This window comes from Oncorhynchus clarkii, chromosome 8, assembly GCF_045791955.1.
Source record: "Oncorhynchus clarkii lewisi isolate Uvic-CL-2024 chromosome 8, UVic_Ocla_1.0, whole genome shotgun sequence".
In the NCBI taxonomy this organism is placed as follows: Eukaryota; Metazoa; Chordata; class Actinopteri; order Salmoniformes; family Salmonidae; genus Oncorhynchus; species Oncorhynchus clarkii.
Window position 1 is genome coordinate 26836354 of NC_092154.1, and position 22098 is coordinate 26858451.

Genomic DNA, 22098 nt, shown 5'->3' on the forward strand with positions numbered 1-22098 from the left:
CAAAACGCACAGCAACTCAAAAACAAGTCTGCAAGTCGTGACCGGACCGCATCCTGTGCCGACTCCACACACTGGGCCTCCAGTGACCGGAGACTCCAGCGACGGTCCACGGCCCGGAGACTCCAGCGATGGTCCACGGCCCGGAGACTCCAGCGACGGTCCACGGCCCGGAGCTTCCAGCGACAGTCCAGGGCCCGGAGCTTCCAGCGACAGCCCGGAGACTCCAGCGACGGTCCACGGCCCGGAGACTCCAGCTACGGTCCACGGCCCGGAGCTTCCAGCTACGGTCCACGGCCCGAGGCTTCCAGCGACGATCCACGACCCTGGGGGCTTCCTGCGCCGGTGCCATGGCAGGAGGCTTTCCCTGCGCCGGTGCCCAGTGTTCAGCCCGGCTCCATGGCCGGATCCGCGATCTGAGAGGGTGCTACGTCCTGCACTGGAGCCGCCACCGACGCCAGTTGCCCACCCTAACCCTCCCCATCTAGTTTCAGGTTTTGCGGTCGGAGTCCGCACCTTTTGGGGGGGGTACTGTCACGCTCTGACCATAGAGAGCCCTCTGGGTTTTCCATGGTGTTTTAGGTCAGGTCGTGACTAGGGGGGTTTCTAGGTATTATTGGAGGCAGCTGATATTCGTTACCTCTACCTCTGTGCACTACGTATTTCACGATCGTTATATCTTTGTTGTTTTGGAAGTGTCACTATCATTAAAATGTGGAACTCTACTCACGCTGCGCCTTGGTCCAATTATTCATACGACGGTCGTGACAATTCTACACATTTTGCCATGGGGCGGAGAGAAATGTTTGCAGTTTTTAATATGATATCTGAGTGAGAGTGACTAACAAAATCTATGGGGGCCCCTGGTTACCGACCACGATTACTACAAGTTTAAGATAGCTGGCCACTAGACTAACTTAGCCTACCCCCCAAAAAAATGTTAGCTGACATGGGCTAATTGAGTGACTGTCAGTAGCTAGGTTTCCGTCCAATATGCGACCGAATTACAATATGCGACTGAAAAAATCTGCATATAGAAAATATGTGCATTTTCCTACCAGTGGTGTGTTTCCACCAAACGGACTAGTTGCAGAAAAAATATTAATGGTGACATGTGCAACACCATTTCACATATTTGATATAAATCATTAAAATAAGACAACCTGGCTTAGCTTTTAAGTATTGCTTACTAAAGCATTTCTAAATAAAACTGATTCAATGGATTAACACATTTCTGTGAAACCCTATGCCATAATCATCTACCACGGTAACTGGGGCTTTACCCCATGTAAACTGTAGCCATTTATTTCCCTTTAGTTTATTCGCCTAAGCATGACCTTCATCCACATATTCATTTTCTTTGCTTTTTTGTCTCAGCAATGAAACGTTGTTCTTATGGGGGGCTAGTTACCCCCAGTACCCTACGCACGGCTGATAACTGAGGCCCCGGGAGAGGAGGGTGGCGTCGGGTCAAAGTGTCAGTCGTAAGACTAATTGCACAGAGCATACTCAAGATGGATGGATGAATGAGTGTAGCCGACATCTCCCCAAAAATCATCCATCGGTTTATTTACCAGTCATTCAAGCTGAAAAGGGGCATGATGGAAGTCGGCATCCAACACGTTTCGCCACATCGGCTGCCTCTAAGTGAGTTAGTGATGGCGAGTGACGTCCCAATATATCACCTACCCTAAGTGAGTTACCTTGTGAGTGACATCCCTATATGTCACTCTCTCTAAGTGAGTTAGTGTGTGTCTACCATCTCAGTCTCCCAGACACCCTGTGATGGATGAGGTCTGGAGGAGATGGGCTGTAAAGGGCTGATTCTGCCACTCTGCAATGAGATCACTTCCACAATAAAAAGCCATTGTCCCTAATCATCCCGGCAAGGTATGAATGCTGATTAGAGTATTATAAGGATGAGAGGCGCTCCCTTCCATCTAAATACGAGCTTTGGTTTGATATAAGGGCCTTTTCCCACTATAGTCAGACCACGATCCATCAATAACCAAAGCCACCAGAAGGACGTCAGTAGAACATAACACCTGCACGGTGATGTCTCAGTCTTTTCAAACAGCAAACAATACTTTTTAGGATTTCATATGCATCTACATAATTCACAGGGTAGCTTTATCTCTTACACTCTCATGTATAGTCTAGTGCGGTACTTTTAGTGGGCTTCTTTTCATTTAGCTAATAAGACAATGTGTTGCACAATGTGTTCCACAATCTTCCACATGACATAATGAAACACAGAATACTACAGGACTCAGAGCAGGTACTGCACAGTAGCAGGCCATAAGGTAGTATTGAGTTGTTACTTAGCACCACCATGTGGCAAAATAATTCAGTGCAGGCGTCACTGCATTAATGTCCCTATGACTTGGATCTGTTGTTGTGTTACATCTGCCAAGGCCCCATCCATGTAATACTACCACTCATTTAGTTCTCATTTTGGAACACACCTCAAAATCCATACAGATCAGGGTTGACATTTTGAAAGTGACTTTCAAAGTGAAATTGGCCTTCACCAGAACATGCCAACTCCGGTGAATCATAAAGACACTACTACTACTACTGTTTTTCCAGTGAGGTGGAACAAGATCGAGGTAGTTACTGTTAAATGCGTGTATTAGAGAGGCATGGTACTCTGACTGGCCGTCACCCTGCCTCTCAAGGTAAGCTGATACCTGACACCTGGCTGTTGCCATGACGCTGCTGGGGGGAAGCAGGGGTTGATGGGAGATCTCTGAGGTGAGGAGGACACCTTAACAGCACTCAGAAGTTGCATCTCTCTATTGCCTCTCTTTTTCACTGACCACATCCTGACCACACCACTAGACCAAACTGCAGGGGAGCAGGGTGGACAAGACAACAGAGTACTTTGATTTTTCAAACCTTCCGAAGACATTTGCGCTCATTTGCGGGGTGTTGCAGAGTGTGTATCAGCCAAGGTAAACAGCGGTGTGAAATATTGATGGGGCAACAGGTGTGATCCCTTACCGTCGGTCAGTCCTTGCCCCCCTGATCACATGCACCTCACGGAGAGGGGGTGTCTATGCCCCCGCCACACACCACAACACGGACACCAGCACTGGTGAGGCTCTGGACTGGCCAGTCAACCTGATCTTATTCTCTTTCCCTGTCTTCATACCTCCCTCTAGTCTCTCTTTTCCTATCAACTGTCATTGCCTTCATGATGTCTACATTAGGTGTGATCATCTAAACTAACATATATCAGATGAAATGTAGTTTTAAAAAGATGTGGGTTTGATGCTACCAGGAGTTAAGAAAACTCTAGTCATTGTGTATAGAAAGTATGGTGTGTCAAACAAAAATGTTGCACTGTGAATACACCACAAATACTCTGGTTCAGAGAGCTAGCAAACAAAGGACAGAAATATCACAGCAGTGGGTCGCTAAGAGATGGTTGGATGAGAGAGGCTGCTGAAGGAGTGCGATCAGAGAGGGATAGAAAATAGGCCACGCCAACAAGTGCGTCTCCAGTTACCTGGTTATCTCCTCTCTCTCTCTCTCTCTCTCTCTGTGTGATCACCTTTCTAAGAAAGAGTGTTGACTTGGGCCCATTACCTTGAGCTGTAGCCCCTAGAACTCAGAGTAAGCCTGGGACACAATGGCATTTACTGATAAAGAGACCATTAGTACACAGAAAGAAACAGCTATATAAAGACGATGAGTAGGTTTGTCCCAGACGTGATAGTGGCGGGTGCATGACGTCTTTAGGATTGAAGAATCAGACAGCAAGTTGGATATTATTCCCAATTAAACAGGTTCAACTGCTGTACACTTGTGTTTCCTCCGTCCCTCTCCCCCTCTAGATCAGGTGGAGCCCACTCCTCCCGGTGGGGAGCGGGCGGAGGGGGGTAACGGGGACGGGTCTCTTTTCTACAGGGAGCTGTGGTTCATTGTGCTGATGACAGGGGTAGCCCTGGTGGTTCTAGCTATCGTTCTGGGGATCATCCTGCACAAGGCCCTGAAAAGAACCCCCTTCACTCGAGAGCGCCCCCCTCTGGTGGCCCTGCCCATGCAGAAGAGGAGCCCCATGGCGGTGTATCCCCCCAGCGACTCCTACCTGGTGAGACGGCCCAACTGGGTATGTGGGAACATCCTATGAAAGAGATGGGTCATTCAACTTTAATTCAACTATATGCACTTTCATAGCATATAGAAATTCACTTTATTCAGATGAGTTTGCATACAACATGGTGGAATATTTTATCTCAGGTGGGGTATATTCGGACTATCTCAGTGGAAAACATGAGATATGTGTCAAATGTCTCGCTCTGTAACACATTCTCTCTCCTCTCAGTTTGACACGGTGCCCAACACAACAAGCTCCTCCAACAGTGTCACACTCAAAGGGTTCACCATGCACCTGGAGGTTAGAGACCAGGCAGGCACAATCTCAATTGCATACTCCCCGTGTCCTCTCTCCTCCTTCTCAACACCCATTAGATGAGAAAGCCAGCGGTTACTCCCCTCTGATCTTCTCCTCCAAAGGGTTTTAAGGAGAGAACACTAGGAGTGTGCAATTTAAATTCTCCCACAGACACATACACATCTATTTTGGACAACAGTAACTTGCTGCCTTGTCTCCTATCTGTGCCCCAAGGGAGTGGAGGACAGTAAGTTTTGGGCAGGTGGCGACGCCCCTCCGGAGGGTGAGCTGGGTATCCTTAATGTGTCCAGCCTCCACGTGTCCGCTATCCATGGCTCTGCCCACTCCCAGAATTCTCTGCGGCGGAGCGTGAGCCAGATGATGGACAGGAAGTCGCTGACAGGGGAGGAGGAAGTGTGGGACTCTCACATTCAAGGCCACGACAGCGGGATGGTGAGACACCCCGAAATCTAGGCCCTGCTTAGAGGACGTTTCTTTGTTTGTTTATTAACTCCTCCTTTCTCCCCCTCCCTCTTTCCATCCATCATCCACCAGTTTATGGAGGACGAGGAGTTTGTCGACACTATTAAAGGCTTCAGCACGGTGCGGAAGGAACACACCATGTTTACCGACACTAACCTGTGACCTGCTGTGACCTTTGAACTCCACCCCTCACCTTGTCAGGTCAGACAGGTCGACTGGAGGGGCAGCCCCTCACAAAGGGAGGTCGGATGGGTAGAAAAAGCAAGCCATACACATTCACTAATAACATCCTATTTGACTATGACTGCAACCGACCTACCAAACAGCACTCTTGGGTTAAATAAAAAATGGAATACAAAAAATAAAAGTGCAAATACGACTAACTGAAGAATATCCAAGAAAAGGACTTGTCTTGCAAGCCAGGCTATTTGGTCATAATTCAGGGACAGAAATGTCACCATGAAAGAGAAGACTCCCGATGAGATAGAGGAACTGATAAGAGAGATAGGGAAATGTTCTCAGTGAACCTGTTCGTTTCAATGAGCAGTATCAAGGCATCCATTTATATAAAAATTTGTTTTGGGATTTCTTATAGCTACACTGACCTAAAATACAAAGAGAACAGTGTTTTCATTTTATATAAACATATTTGTATATTGACTTGCTGTTGCATTGAATGTAAGAATGCCTTTTGATAAGTCGCTGTCTAATAAAAGTGTGGACCAATTTATTTTTGATAGTAACTTAAATGAGTAATTATTGATAATGGATGCACCCTACAAACCAAAAGCATGATACCAAGTCAACATATCATCATTTTATTTGAAATGAGCTCCAGATGCAATTCTGGCCCAAAAAGTTTGTACCACTAGTCAATAATATGGTTACAAAACAAAAACACTTACCGAATAAATTAATGTACTGTAGTACCACATGACAAGACATGTAAACATAAAAAAAACCAAATGGGGGAAGAAGTATAGTGCATTAAAAATAAATGAGTAGATTATATATACAACATTTTAGGCATTTACAAAGGCAGCCTTTTTTGTTGCTTGTGTTTATATAAATATAATTCTCTAGATAAAGTGTGGATATACGCTGATATGTTTGCTAAAATAGAGGGACCAGGCGACGAGAGGGGCAGAGCTCCATCCGAGTCAATAACCTTCTCTGATCTCCGTGACAACGCTGTGCCGCTCCAAAGACAACCCAAATTATACTACTCAATTAGTTTCAAGGAGTCCAAACCCCACCCAAGCTAGTATACATTTCAGTTCGGCTTAACTTTCTCATTGCAACGTGGTTCAATGCTAAGGATTCCTTTAGTGTGTCATTGCTTACCATTCATTTGATTTATCTGAAGTAAAAGTGCATGCAGCACATGCTAGGGTTGTGAATGCTTTTAAAGCTAGCTACAATTGAAATATAGTTGCATGTGATTCTGTACAGTACCTATAGGTCTGCTGGCTTCCCTTACTAAAGAAATCTACCTTCGGGGACATTCAACTGAAACCCATTACCTCGTCACACTTTGATCCAGGAAAAAGCTTCCATTAGACACCATGATTCGACTTCTAATAGCGAGGACAGAACTGGCACTACCGTGGACTTCTTACCTAGGATGTCTAGTTGCTGTCTATAGGTGTCAGGCTTCTAAATACTTTGTCCAGCAGTTACTACAACAGTAGTTTTACTATAGAGCTACAAGCTGATGCTACAACAACCACTTGGCTAGGTCTTCAGGTTCTAGCCTATACTTATCTGTAGCCTTATCAATCACTGATGTCATTATACTACTCAGGCCTAGGTCTGCCAAAACCTACTACATGGCTACTCAAGCTGCAGGATGCTGGGCTTGCTAATGTTAAAACATACCCCCCCAAACATGGAGTAACAACATCGCCACCACTGCTCTTGGTGTAGAGTAGTGATAGACTGGACACGATCGGTTTGTGTGCGACTGCAATTATTGTGCACTGAGCTTAGTTACCTGCTGACGATTTGACAGGTTTGTGGCGTACCAAGCATAGCGTTGCCATGACAGATAGTGCTGGTGAAGGTTGGCGGTTGTGGATGTAGACAAGAGGTTATAGAAATGTTGGTGTTTGAAGGATCTCTCCTGTCTTTGAACAGAAACCTCCCTACCTCCGTTACATTGTCTCCATAAGTACATACAACGATTTAGTGTTCTACTACTGTTGCTACATCCACTGGACAAGAACAGATCACCGACTGATTACATCATCACTTGATCCTCAACACAACATCAAAGAGTTATTGGTTTTAAAAACAACATGGTAGGATCAACTCACAGCAATTACACCATTATTTCAACATCCTAATATTAGTGTTATATCCACTGAAATACTCAACCCTGAACTTTCAGTACATACTAAGAGGTGAGGTATGAGACAGGCAAGTTTACAGGGTCATAATGTAACATGTCACTAGGAGGGGTCAGAGGTTGACAGCTATTGTTTACATAAGAATGGTGATGTCATAAGTGGCCACACTACAGGCAGCAAAAAGTCCCTAATTTCTTTAAAACTACAGAAAAATAAAAAGCTGTATAAGCTTGTTCTTTCAGGTTACCTTCTAACTTCTGTCATTATTTTTTCCCTTTTTCGAGAAGTTATCAATTAAAAATACATGTTCTATTTGTGCAATTTCCCCATTGTAGTATACAAAATAATGATTTATAACATGTCACTACACTAGTGTAGCTCTCTAATCCTATGTACCAGCATGCAAAGACAAACTGACAGGGTTTGTGAAATGTAAAAGAGATGGGGGAAAAAAAACAAGGCTTCTGAATCCCACTAATACCATAGTCTGTCAATCATTAATTACTCTGATCCATAGGATCTCTCTGTTAAAGCGGAGCGCTCCCATTGGACTCCATGACTGATCCCACCCATAGAGGTTCAAGAAGCCTTATTTCCCCATCCCTCCTATATACCCCAGTCAGAGGGCATTGGCCAGTCTAACAGAGGAAAGACGCATTCCAGTGGTCAAGTGACTTCTCCTTGTCTCCTCACCCTATTTCTTACTGATGTGAAAAGACAGACCGGTGAATGTAGAGACAGGAATTAGTTTCCCCTCTCAAGTTCTTTCACATTAGTGCAAACAGAGGATAGAAAATAAGTACAGAAAGACACTTTAGACAATGGAGAGTAATACTGCCAACAGGCTAACAGAGACACTAACATGCAGAGAAGACAAAACGAATGTGAGATTATAGCATTAGAACATTAAAACACACTTAAAAATTACATGTAAAAAGGTAAAGCATCAGGTATTAAAATGTGAATCTTATAAGTCGAGGGAAAAGATGGAGTCGTCGCCCCCCCCCCCCCCGCCACAACAGGAAGAGTCCACCTTAGAGGGGTGGAGGGGCTCTCCTTCCATTGGTATGTTCCAGAAATCTGCAGCTCCTGAGTGTTCCGTCAGAATGTTCTAGAACAGGGGGCTCCTCCACTAGGTCTATGTGGGACACAGTACTGCAGCGACAAGAATACACAGAAAACAGCTGTCAACCAATAAATGATCCACCAAATGAAAATATGTGCGTAAAAGAGGATTCATCGCACAGGGAGGAGAGCCCCTAAGGGATGAGAGGTTTGTGAAAGAGAAAGAAGAGAGGGACTCACTTAGGTGAACAGGACAGCAGTCACGTGAATAGCTCTATAGTGCTAAAAGCTTGGCGGGAAGTGGGAGTGAGCAAGAGTGTGTGTGAGTCTAGGAGGGAGTGCGTGTAAGACAGAGGGTAAGTGAGTGTACACCATAGTCACAAGCACGGCAGAGTATACAGCACAAACCCATTGAAGGGTGTCGTCTGGAAGGAGGTGTGTGAGGGGGCTCTTGACACTTTGCATGTGTATGTATATATACATGTGTCCATGATTGTGTGAGTCTGTGTGCCTCACAAACCTCCACGTCCAGCCCTCTCATACCAGAGCTAGCGAGAGAGCAGCGCAGCAGAGACGAAAGACAAGGAGGGTAAAGGTCAAGATGGAAGGCTCAGAACAACCTTGCAGGCCTAGAGAACTTCAGGGGACAAAGAACACACTGGAAGTAGACCCTCCTAACAAAATGTCCTAACCCTTGTGTCCTGCAGTAACTTTCTCGGGAACTAGGTGGTAGTGAGACAGTCAATCTGGACAAAAGCGCTGTTTTGAATGGGAGTAATATTTTATGAATGGGAGTAATATGAGTACCTTTGAGAATGTACATCGCCGTGTGTGGTCTTTTGAATGGGAGTAAGAGTTTTGTAACTGGTAGAGAATGAGTACCTTTGAGGATGTAGTCTGTTAGGAGGCTGGGTACCTTCTCACTGTCCTCCCTCATGGCATGCAAAACTGCAGGGAAGAGCATAAAAGTGATTTGGGAGTGAATATTATGGTTATAACGCTGCTATTCTGGCATTACAGTTCAACTTTCATGGTAACTTGCTAGTTGACAGACAAGTGTGGTTTGCGAGCAGTACTCACTCTTGGTGAGGATCTGAAGGTCTTCCACAGAGGGGGAGCCAGCCTTCTTCTCATAGGGGATAACTGTGGTCAGATACTGAGAGAGAGAGAGAGAAACACGTCACAAACACAGCACGAGAGGGAGGGAGTACAAGACACTGGTTCCAGTACTTCAGAAATGGCCAGCCTCCTGGGCTTTTCACGCACAACAGTTTGTAGGGAGATGCAGAACAGCATCTCGGGACGCACAACTCGCCGATCCTCGTCTTGGATGGTTTAATGCAGCAGACGACCACACCGGGTTCCACTCATATTAGCTAAAAAACAAGAAGAAGCGGCCCGAGTGGGCGCACGATCACAAACATTGGACAATTGAGGAGTGGAAAAACATCACCCGGTCTGACAAATCCAGGTTTTTGTTGCGTCATGCTGATGGAAGAGTCCGGATTTGGCGTAAGCAGCACGAGTCCATGGCCGCATCCTGCCTGGTGTCAACGGTACAGGCTGGTGGTGTTGGTGTAATGGTGTGGGGAATGTTTTCCTGGCACACGTTAGGTCCCTTGATACCAATTGAGCAACAATTGAACGCCACACCTTGTAGAATCCATGCCCTGAAGAATTTAGGCTGTTCTGGAGGCAAAGGGGGTGGGACCCAGTAATATATGGGTGTACCTAATAAGCTGGCCACTTAGTGTATATTTTAGAGGTCGACCGATTAATCAGAATGGTCAATTAATTAGGGCTGATTTCAAGTTTTCATAACAATCGGAAATCTGTATTTTTGGATGGCGATTTTGCCAAAGCACAATTGTTGCACGACTGTACCTAACCATAAACACCAATGCCATTCTTAAAATCAATACACAGAAGTATATATTTTTAAACCTGCATATTTAGCTAAAAGAAAGCCAGGTTAGCAAGCAAAATTAACCAGGTGAAATTGTGTCACTTCTCTTGCGTTCATTACACGCAGAGTCAGGGTATATGCAACAGTTTGGGCCGCCTGGCTCATTGCGAACTCATTTGCCAGAATTTTACATAATTATGACATAACATTGAAGGTTGTACAATGTAACAATTATATTTAGACTTCGGGATGCCACCCGTTAGATAAAATACCAAACGGTTCCGTATTTCACTGAAATAAACGTTTTGTTTTCGAAATGATAGTTTCCGGATTTGACCATATTAATGACCAAAGGCTCATATTTCTGTGTGCTATTATGTTATAATTAAGTCTATGATATGATATTTGATAGAGCAGTCTGACTGGGCGATGGTTGGCAGCAGCAGGCTCGTAAGCATTCATTCAAACAGCACTTTTGTGCGTTATGCCAGCAGCCTTTCGCAAGCACAGCACTGTTTATGACTTCAGGCCTATCAGCCTAATGGCTGGTGTAACCGATGTGAAATGGCTAGCTAGTTAGCGGGGTGCGCGCTAATAGTGTTTCAAACATCACTCGCTCTGAGACTTGGAGCAGTTATTCCCCTTGCTCTGCAAGGGCCGCGGCTTTTGTGGAGCGATGGGTAACGCTGCTTTGAGTGTGGCTGTTGTCAATGTGTTCCTGGTTCGAGCCCAGGTACGGGCGAGGAGAGGGGCGGAAGCTATACTGTTACACTGGCAATACTAAAGTGCCTATAAGAACATCCAATAGTCAAAGGTATATGAAATACAAACGGTATAGAGAGAAATAGTCCTATAAATACTATATTAACTACATCCTAAAACCTCTTACCGTGGAATATTGAAGTCTCATGTTAAAAGGAACCACCAGCTTTCATAGGTTCTCATGTTCTGAGCAAGGAACTCAAACGTTAGCTTTTTTACATGGCACATATTGCACTTTTACTTAAATTTGGTTATTTAAACCAGATTGAACATGTTTCATTATTTATTTGAGGCTAAATGTATTTTATTAATGTATTATATTAAGTTAAAATAAGTGTTCATTCAGTATTGTTGTAATTGTCATTATTACAAATAAATAAAAAATAAATAAAATGTAAAAAATGTAAAAATAAATTGGCCGATTAGTCAGTCTCTGCTTTTTTTTTGGTCCTCCAATAATCGGTATCGGGGTTGAAAAACCATAATCGGTCAACATCTAGTATATTTCAACACTACAAACCACTTAAGAACTCGAGTATAAAACCTTACCATCACCATTTGTAATTGCCTGACTACTCAAAATGAATAATTCCACTGCTCTATCGTTCGCTACATACTTCAGTCAGAGACTGCCATCGTTAAAGTCGTGTGTGTGGTGACGTCAAAATGAGGGGTGTTGTACAAAACAAAGTCATCAGCGATTGGATCATCTCTAACCAATCAGAGTATCAAAGCCAATGACACATTTTCAAAACCTAGCTTTAACACGTGTGTTCTGGCTCTTGCCCAACCCATCGGTTTCTGGGACCAATCAGAATGTGTTTGCGTTCTATAAATCGTCAGGGAGACACTCAGATCCACACTCATTGCGGAGTAGAAACTAACTTCTGTGGGCGTGGTGTATCATTTGGGTAGGAGTTTGGGTAGCCAGGCAATACCGGCATTTGTTCCAAATCAAGAAACGGATTATTTGCGAGAGCGAGAGAGTTATTGGTCGACTGATCGGAAGCTCCTAGCTCCCAGTGTGAAATTTCACTTGAATGACACTCCAAGTCAGAATTACAAGTGGGAAACTCAGAATATGTTGTTACCTGAGTTGCGACATTTCACCACTGACCTTTTACCTTTTCAACCAAGAGATGTCAACAAATCAGTTTGACATTTACAACCGTATCAATACGGAGAATGTAGCTAGTTTGACCATATGTCAATGTTACAAGCTAGCTAACTTTATTATTAGCCATGTACAATCTTATTGGTTAAAGAATTGTTCCGACTTCAAAAAAGGCACGTGAGCACAATGTCGGACTTACGACTTCCAATTTCCCACGAGCACACCCATAGTAATAAGGGGACGCTTGTTTGCAGGAAATAAAGAGCACACTATTGGATGATTCAGCATCAAGTTCCTGCCAATCTCAAGACAGAACTCTCAGTTCAACAAACAGGACCACCCATATGTAAAAATGTATGCACGCATGACTAAGTTGCTTTGGATAAAACAGTCTGCTAAATGGCATATTATATATTACAGTATATTACAGGAAAATCATAGGAAACAAAAAAGACACACAAAAAGAGAAGGATATGAAAGCAGAGAAGCAGAAATGCTTAATTTGTATTTGATGGACATAGAATGAGCCAGAGGATAAGACAGCAGAGGGCTTAAGAAATAGTTTGATAGAAAAAGTGAAAAAGAAAGATGGTCAAATAAAGAGGACATGGTGAGAACATAGTAGCAGCAAAAGCTGTAGAGAAAAAAACTGAAAAAAAGAGGATGGGTAGCTAGAGAGAGAGAGGGGCACCTGTTTGTCCCCTCCTGTGCTGCCGAAAGTTTGACGGAGGCCGTTCTGAATGACAGTGGAGAGTCCCTCCATAGTGAAGAGCTAGAAGGAGGAAGCGGAAGGAGGGAGAGAGAGATAAAACTACCAAAGAATGAGAAACCCTCCAAAAAGACATGAGCACTCCAGAGAGCAGGAGAGGGGTATAGAGCTGGATTCAACCCTCTATCATTTTAGGTTCTGAAAAGGAAAGGTTATCCACACGGAAGTCCAACAGTTCAAAATGGACAAAAACAATGGCAGGGTGAAGTCAGACCGCCAGGTTGTTTTATTTGACAGTCCTGTTTTCAGCTGGTATTTACTAAGACATGTCAAAATGTCACCATGTACATAGGAACTAGCTGGAAAATAGCTGACTGTAGAATAAAGTGTAAGGGCAGAGAGACCCAACAGGGTCTGCAGGGTGAGTGTGGCAGGAGTTAGTACAGCACTGCAGGGTGTTTTGTTGCTTTTCCGTGCATTTGCACCCCCCCCTCCCCACAGTTTCCAGTGCATGCATCTTCCCTTGTGGTGCGTCTATGAATGAGGGAGTGTCCACAACACACATATCTATACGCGCATGTCTGCATCACAACATGCATTATATGGATTTCAATGTATACAAAACTACGTATGCATCTGTCTCTCTCACCGTCCCAGGAACGTGTGTCCTGTCTGCCCTCAGGGCACTGCCTGTGGGCCTGGTCTTCTTCTTCTGGCGAAGCAGCTCGCGGTGCTCCTTCTGCCGGTTCTGCACTTCGATGAGCAGCGAGATGAAGCTGTTCTTCACCTCCTTCTCAAAGTCCAGCTCGTCCCTCAGAGCCAGGACCTGGATCAGCTCCTCACTGTAGCGCCTGATGGCCGTCTCCACCTCCTCCAAGGCCTCACTCAGCTCTGAGACTGACAGACGATGCAGGCCTGACAGACGACGCAGAACATACCAACACACACTTAAACAGGGCTTGACAAATCACATTACACATGGGGGGGGTATCACATACTAACACACACTTACAAGGTCAGTCACAAATGTTTGCATTAAAGTCTTGATTTGATGTGCATTTACGAGTTGCATAACAAACATGCAGCAATTGCTGTTCAGTTGTATCTAATGTCTATTACATAACAATGCTACTGTGAGCCTGTATCTGCTGTCCACTTGTATCTAATGTCTATTACATAACAATGCTACTGTGAGCCTGTATCTGCTGTCCAGTTGTATCTAACGTCTATTACATAACAATGCTACTGTGAGCCTGTATCTGCTGTCCAGTTGTATCTAACGTCTATTACATAACAATGCTACTGTGAGCCTGTATCTGCTGTCCAGTTGTATCTAACGTCTATTACGCAACAATGCTACTGTGAGCCTGTATCTGCTGTCCAGTTGTATCTAACGTCTATTACGTAACAATGCTACTGTGAGCCTGTATCTGCTGTCCAGTTGTATCTAACGTCTATTACATAACAATGCTACTGTGAGCCTGTATCTGCTGTTCAGTTGTATACATGTACGGGTTGTGCAATGTAGCTGCAAGGAGCTGTTAACACTTTAGTTGTTAGGGATTTAGATGAGAGTTAGGAGTAACTCACGGTCCTCATAGCTGGTGTTGGAGCTGGAGCGTTTGAGGTTGCTGAGGTCTTGGGAGAGCATGGACAGGTCTGACTGGGACGGGCTCTCATCATCCTCTGGGTCTGGAGACTCCTCCATCAGCTCCTCAATCTCCTCGATCACCTGCAACAAACAAACACACACACAGGGTTGTGTGTTACGGGTGTGGCTTTGTAAGTAGGAGTGTGTGTGTGTAAGGTGTATTTGAGACGTGACAGAAAGAGAGAGCGAGTGTGTGTGTACCTGCTCGACGGTGAAGAGTGGCTCGTCGTTGACGCAGGACACGATGATGGAGTGCATGTCCATCTGTTCCCTCAGCTCCTCATCATCAGACAGGTCAAGAGGCATGTTGTCCAGCTTCTGTCCATCACAGAGAGAGGGAGCAGAGAAACAGAGAGATGGAGAGAGAGCAAAAAAGGGAGATGCAGTCAGCTTGGTGGGGAGGTGCTAGGGCGATTATATATATATAAAATTAGTTCTAGTATATTCCAAATGCCTGTATTTTTTATTTTTATGAGTGTTTATGTCCACATGTTCTCATAGAGTCTTTTTGGTCTCGTCTGCTTCTGCGCAGCACACCTTCCCATTTACACACACGCCAAGCCCCTCCCAAAAATGAGAGATCCCTTGTTCCTCTCTGACAAGCGGGTTCAACTCACAATTTGCAGTTGAGGTTTGGTCCAACAGAATGGGTCATATGGTCACCAAAACACATTGAGACATTATTTTACTGTAATAGAGAAGTAACCCTCCAACTATATCCCTTTTATGTCTCTACTCCTTATACTGCACACAGAGCAGACACTACTAAAACAGGAATATCAATAAACGTTGATTTGGGAAATGTATGCTCAGTTTGTTGTGTGTGGCATTGCGTTAACACGTACCACTAGCAGCATTTTAGCCAAAGACTGTTATACTAGCTGTCTATTCTGTGTTTTATAAATCTGTAATAAGCATAAAACAATTCTATAAGGAATTGTCATCTCATTCTGAGAAATAAGGTAGGCAACTTGATTTCAACATCTGAACAAAGTGGACAGGCCAGCATGCTGTTCAAACAGTTGGAGACGGAAGGGTGTGTTCATAACATTTCAACTGTCCTACCTTGTTAGCTAGAAAATAGATCCAAGTTGGCTACATTTGAAATATAAAACTTAGCTGGCTAGTCACTAGCATGTAGGCTTGTGCTTGAGAGATGGTTTATGAGACTTGAATACATTTTCTATAATGCCTGCTACAATAAGTCATTATTAGTGAATGTGCATCATGTATGGTTCTGGTCAAATTTGTAACAAAAAGGAATTTTCATAGACTTGAATGCCAGATCATTGATCATTGAAAAAAAGCAGGTGACACAATTTTGATTAAATTATTAGTGGGTCCTGTAGTTGTAGAAGGCTTATATTAATCCTAGGAACAATTTCACAAGCCTTCAATTCATTACATTATTGCTGACTGTTTGAAATGCAGTGTATTTGACCCTTAATTGTACAACAAAGCTTATTTAGAAGAAAAAATATATATATTTTAATCGAGATGTATATATATTTTAATCAAAGATCTGGAAATCAGCATTTGTCCTACCACTTTTAAAAGGGGGAGATCCAACTCTTAAATAATTATAGGCCAATCTCAAAGCTGTAACCCCTGGTGAAAATACTTGAAACCCTTGTAAGTGAACAGCTAAGAGTTATTTACTAGCTCTATTTTATCAATGTACCAATCGGGCTTCAGGAAGAAGCATAGCACAATTACAGCAGCCATGAAGGTTTTAAAAGATATCACTGAAGCCATTGACAAAAAAACGGCACTGTGTCTCACTTTTTATTGATCTCGCTAAGGCTTTTGATACAGTTGATCATGCTATACTAAGGCAGAGATTGTCGAATGTAGGTCTTTCGGAGCATGCAGTTGCATGGTTTGCTAACTATCTGTCTGATAGTGCACTCAATTTGATGGGCTTATGTCTGCTAAATTGTCTGTCTTGGTGTGCCCCAAGGCTCTGTACTTGGTCCTCTCTTATTCACTATTTATATAAATGATTTAGACAAATGTCCAAAAATGCACAACTCAATTTTTATGCTGATGATACTGTAATTTACTGTTGTGCCTCATCTCTTACAAAAGCTTTCCAGAACATGCAAACTGCTTTTTATACTGTTCAATATACCTTGCGTCAATTGAAGCTTATCCTCAATACTGACTAAACTAAACTAAAGGTGTTTTCTAATGCAAGAAATAAGGCCTGTTTTTCTTTTGAAGCCAGGAGGCGGCTAGTATCAGCTACATTTATGTATTTACGAGACTATGGGGATATTTTATATATGAATGCTTCCGCTCAGTGTTTGAGATGAATTGACACTCTTTACCATGGCACTATGAGATTTATTTTAAACTGCAAAACCCTTACGTACCACTGCACTTTGTAAACCAGGGTTGGCTGGCCTTCTCTAGTCACTCGTAGGCTCAGTCACTGGTATACTTTTATTTACAAAGCCATTTTGGGTTTACTACCTTTTTATTTGTGTATTTTTATTGTTCAGAAATGTGGTGGGTACTCTCTTCGTTCGCTGGACTTTATCCTGCTAACTGTTCCAAATGTCCAAACTGAATTTGGTAATTTGGCTTTTATGTACACTGCGCCATCGTCTTGGAACACCTTACAAAATACTTTTAAACTGGAAGAACTTGTCACGATTGGTGTTTTTAAATCACTGATGAAGGATTTTGAGGCTGATTCCCTGACCTGTCAATGTTTTTAATTTGCTGTTTTATACTCTTGTGAATTCAATGGTTTTTACTAGATTACTTGTAGTTTCTCCCGTTGTCTGTCTGTAATGACTTGGTGTTGCCTATCTTGGCCAGGTCGCTCTTGAAAAATAGATTTTAATCTCAATGAGCCCTTCCTGGTTAAATAAAAGGTTAAATGAAATTAAATATTGATTTAAAAAAAATCTCGATATGATTTTTAAGCCATACATTTAAGCCCTAGGAGGTGCAGACCGTGTATGTATGTGTGTCTTACCCCCTGCTCACAGAGATTGAGAGTGGGGAGATGCAGGGAGCGAATGTGAGAGGTCTTCCAGTCCACTGGCATCACATTGCCGTAGTTATCGGTGAGAGCATTCCACACGCTGAGGGAGGGAGAGAGGGAAAGAACGGTCAAAGAGGAATATGGTGAGGGGAATGAAGAGAATGAGAGGGTGACAAGAGAAGAGTAAGTGGGGGAGAATTAATTGAGAACGATGTGAGGTCGAAAGAGGGTGAGAAACGAGGAAGGGAGAAAGAAAGAGGAAGAAAGAGAACATTTTCATTCACAGCACAAAAAAACCTTTCCACACTGACACATCATTAGTTGGCAGTAGTTTGTCATCCTCTTTTCTCACCAGCCACCCACACACCACTTGTCTCTGTCTTTGATACAGCTCGCATCTCTCTGCTCGCTGCTAACAGCACAGGAATCTAGCATTTCTCAATGCCAAATGTATTGTCCAAGTCTTTTCTTATAAAAGGGCACTGCTTTACGCTACAGGAAAATACAGAATACATTTTCATGGACCTTTCTTCCAATTTGTACATAGATACCGCTACACAATTGGAGTGAGCATGTGTAAGATACATGCGAGGAAGAGAATGTGTTTTGCGTAAGATACATGCGAGTATGAGTGTGTGTGTGCGTCTGTCTGACCCTGACTGCTGCGAGTGCACTGAGGGCAGCGGAGTCATTGTGAACCCACGCGTCAGAAAGGCTTTGCATCAGAGAGATTGCTGCCCACACAATCCAATGAATAGACAGACATGTGTTATTCGCATAACACCACTCTCTCCCTCCCGCTTGCTTTCTCACTAACACAGCATTATTACCATTAACAACATACAGTTTTGGGATAGGTTCCCTAAAAATGGGGCAATGCCGGCAGGAACCGCTTTGGCCCCGTGTCGGTGTCACCCTTTGATCGTGGAATTGCTATTGCACACACCCTGCATAAAACACAATCAAATCAAATGTATTTGGTTAGCAATGTTAATGCGAGTGTAGCGAAATGCTTGTGCTTCTCGTTTCGACAATGCAGTAACAACCAACGAGTAATCTAACCTAACAATTCCAAAACTACTACCTTATACACACACAAGTGTAAAGGGATAAAGAATATGTACATAAAGATATATGAATGAGTGATGGTACAGAACGGCATAGGCAAGATGCAGTAGATGGTATCGAGTACAGTATATACATATGAGATGAGTAATGTAGGGTATGTAAACAAAGTGGCATAGTTTAAAGTGGCTAGTGATACATGTATTACAAAGATGCAGTAGATGATATAGCTAAGTATATACATATGAGATGAGGGTATGCAAACATTATATTAAGTAGCATTGTTTAAAGTGGCTAGTGATAAACAAGCCTCTCTGTGACCAGTGGGTCTATGTAGCTTCATGAGTAGTTCTCCTTCTGTCCTCCTATGCCAAGGGAAGTTGATCCTGAAACTTTGCCCAAAAGCATATTAGGGAATATAAAACACACACACTCCTTCCAGTCTTCCTGTCATCCTCGCTGTGTGTCTCTGCATGGAGCTAGGCCATTAGCCAACTACAGAGCTAGTTAGGAGGCAAGGCATGTCCTCCAAATGGGCAGTCACTCATGAAAGGACTCCGCTGCCCTCAGTGCACTGCTCTTTCTGTCCAAACTCCCCCCTCCACTTCCCTCACACTCATCCTCCTCACCCTAGTCCTAATAGTGGCATTGCAAAACTAGGTCTGTGTGTACATGTTCTCTCTCGGTGTGTGTGTATTTATGCGTGAATTCAATTAGCTCTTTCCCTGGAAATTGATATTATGACCAAAGCGGAGCTGACATCGCCAAGGTTGTATCTGTATTGAGTGGGACAGCCCAGGAGACCATTTTAGGGAGATGACACTGGCTGTACTGTAGTCGGAGCATGCTGATGAGTCATACATAGACCAACATCACAGGCTAACAGATCCTCTGCCATCTCCACAAGTCTTTATTATAGTGATAGCCAAGCTACCTTTGTTATGTGTTACTTAAGCAATAAGGCCCGAGGGGGTGTGGTATATGGCCAATATACCATGGCTAAGGGCTGTTCTTACACAACACATCCCGGAGTGCCTGGATACAGCCCTTTGCTGTGGTATATTGGCCATACCACAAACCTGGAGGTGCCTTATTGCTATTATAAACTGGTTACCAATGTAATTAGAACAGTAAAAACAAATTTGTCATACCCATGGTACATGGTCTGATATACCACGTATTTCAGCCAAATCAGCATTCAGGGCTCGACTCACCTGGTTTATAATATTCTAAAACAGGGACTGTTTAGTTTAGGCCTACATATGGGAGCGCATTTTATTGTAAAAGGGTACAGTGTTTCCCTCAAGATTCTTTGGACCTGACTCAAGAGCAACGTACAAGGCTGCCAATATCAAAAGACACGATCTCGGTAGGCTGTGTGTGAGTGTATAGAGCAAGTTGAGGGGTGAAGAGGAGGGTTGAGCTTAGACGTCCTCTACAGATCACTGGTTTTATAAACGCTGTCCATCACATAATCTGAGCTGAAGTGTGCCCTTTCAATAACCATTAAAAAATGTACCTCGATGTATGTGTTTTCAATTATTTAAAATGTCACGACGTGTTTCATCAGCAGTGCGTCAATAGAGAACAGCCCAGACTCCCGTCTGTCCTGAGTTTGGACAGACTCAGATGACTTGAAAGTCAGTATACTAACTAACTACAGTGCCGGAATGGTGAAAACGAATTGCAGTGCACATAGCTAATGCACGAGACACACGGTAGTCTAATATGTTGAAGTCACTTATGTGAAAGGAGGGACTGTATAGGAAATCACTGCATTGTCGGAACTAGAAGCACAAGCATTTCGCTACACTCGCATTGACATCTGCTAACCATGTGTATGTGACAAATACATTTGATTTGATTTTGATTTGCAATGCAAATATCAAGTTTTTTACAAACTAAAGTTGGGTCGCTAGCTACATTGAAAACACAGGTCAGTTAGTGTTATAGCTAAGTGCTAGAAACAATATACAAATGTAACCTCTCGAAGACTCTGGTTTTGAAGTCCTGATTTTCTTAAGTTACCTTTGTATCACGCGCATTCAACAGAACCGTGGCTATCTAGCGAACAATCCTGTTGGTTAAATGGCTAGCTAGCAGCAGGCTAACCTTAGCAATGGTGGGCTAACTAACTAGTTTAGCAAACAGATTTCAAATGATAGGTTAACAATGCTAAAGTAATAAAGTAGCACACAATTCACACTCACTCGTCGTCCTTGAGGAAATTATCTTCTGTGATAGGTTTAATGGGGGCTATGTTTTCAGTTTCAGTGTTGTAATTTCGGAAGCAAACTGTCAGCTTCTCATCGAAGTCGTGGACAAGATCCTCCATTGATTTGAAGCTACATATCTCCCCCGAGAAGCTGTTGTCGATGTCCGAGAAATCCTCCACCAGGCCCGTGTCAGCCACGTTCGAGGAGTTCAGCTGGTCCAGTCGGTTTGGCGACCCTGAGGCCGCCTTGAATTCGTTGAAATCCTGCCAGTCTTCATCGAAGTGGGCTAACGGCGCCGCCATGACTACCGCAGGGACTCGGTTCGGCTGCCCTACCCCTGGATGGTGCTCTATCCTCGGCTATAACGAATGTGCCACTGATGATGAACATGGAGAAGACTGGTGAAGAAGCTAGTGGGCTCTGCCTCTGCTGACGTCACGCGTGGTGGGTAACATTTTATATTGTTAGACTGTTTAAAACTATGCAATTGTATTCTTTAATATTCATGTAAGGGACTGTGGTCAGTAGCTTGCCTTACAGGATTCTTAGTTAAAATGCACATTTGGCTTATTTCACCTAACGTTTCAAACTGGAGGAAAAGGTAAAACAAATGAATAATTGTTGAATATTGTCTTGAGTATTAAGGCATTGAACTGTTATATGTAGGCTATGTTATGTAAATAAAATGCTATGGAAAATGTTATTGCAAGCATATCATTTCCCACCTGGTGGCGGTGGTGCGCTAATGTAAAGAGGAATGGAGAGAAAGGTCTATAGTTGAAAGATTATGCAATTACTCTATGGCCTGTGTAATACACGGAGAAAACGACTTCACAAACGCACCTCAAATTAGAAATGTATTTCAAACAAGATTGTTAACTTAAAATAGTCACAATTTATTGGTAGCAGTTCTTGTTTATCCCTACATTTGGCATTTGATCCCCTCTGATGCACACACTACTATGCCTCTTTGCTGCCATGCTGTTTCTCTGAATTACACCAATGTCATCAAATGTTCAAGTGTGTGAACCAGTCAACAGTACTAACAAAGTTAAACACAGGAAAATGGAGAGCTCCTTTCAGTCTGAGAACTCAAACTTTTCTCTAAAGTCTGTTGAGACATGTTGCCTCTTTACACAAACCTATGGTCAGTTGAGCTCTGTACTCCCTCATGGTTATGGGGAACTGTGGATAGGATTGGATAATGTCAACTGATCCCATATCTGTAATCCAGCCCCTTGATACTTCCATGTTGGGCCACAGCTCTTTTTCAAAACCCTGAAAGCTTTATTGAAAATATGCACACAACACTTCTCCTACACAACGATACAAAACAGTACAATCACTTTTGTAAATAAAACAAACGCAAACAGATCCCCGTCCCACAA

The 22098-nt window shown here is 43.3% G+C and overlaps 1 protein-coding gene across 3 annotated transcripts; it reads right to left on the reverse strand.

The window, feature by feature from the left end:
• Positions 1 to 5592: 5592 nt before the first annotated feature.
• LOC139415205 (fasciculation and elongation protein zeta-2-like) lies at positions 5593 to 21153 on the reverse strand. 3 transcript variants are annotated; one of them, XR_011634949.1, is made up of 10 exons: positions 20705 to 21114; positions 17421 to 17529; positions 14636 to 14752; positions 14374 to 14515; positions 13433 to 13698; positions 12766 to 12846; positions 9373 to 9448; positions 9175 to 9240; positions 8243 to 8382; positions 5683 to 8190 (listed from the first exon to the last, which is right to left on the reverse strand). XR_011634949.1 is itself a non-coding variant. In XM_071163106.1 (9 exons), exons 1-9 carry the CDS (start codon positions 21010 to 21012, stop codon positions 8366 to 8368), a joined length of 1182 nt encoding a protein of 393 aa, XP_071019207.1. In that variant the 5' UTR covers positions 21013 to 21114; the 3' UTR covers positions 5683 to 8365. The 3 variants fall into 3 exon arrangements, 2 of the variants coding, with proteins under 2 accessions (XP_071019208.1, XP_071019207.1); XM_071163106.1 differs by having other exon boundaries at positions 5683 to 8382; XM_071163107.1 differs by lacking the exon at positions 12766 to 12846 and having other exon boundaries at positions 5593 to 8382; positions 20705 to 21153.
• Positions 21154 to 22098: the final 945 nt, after the last annotated feature.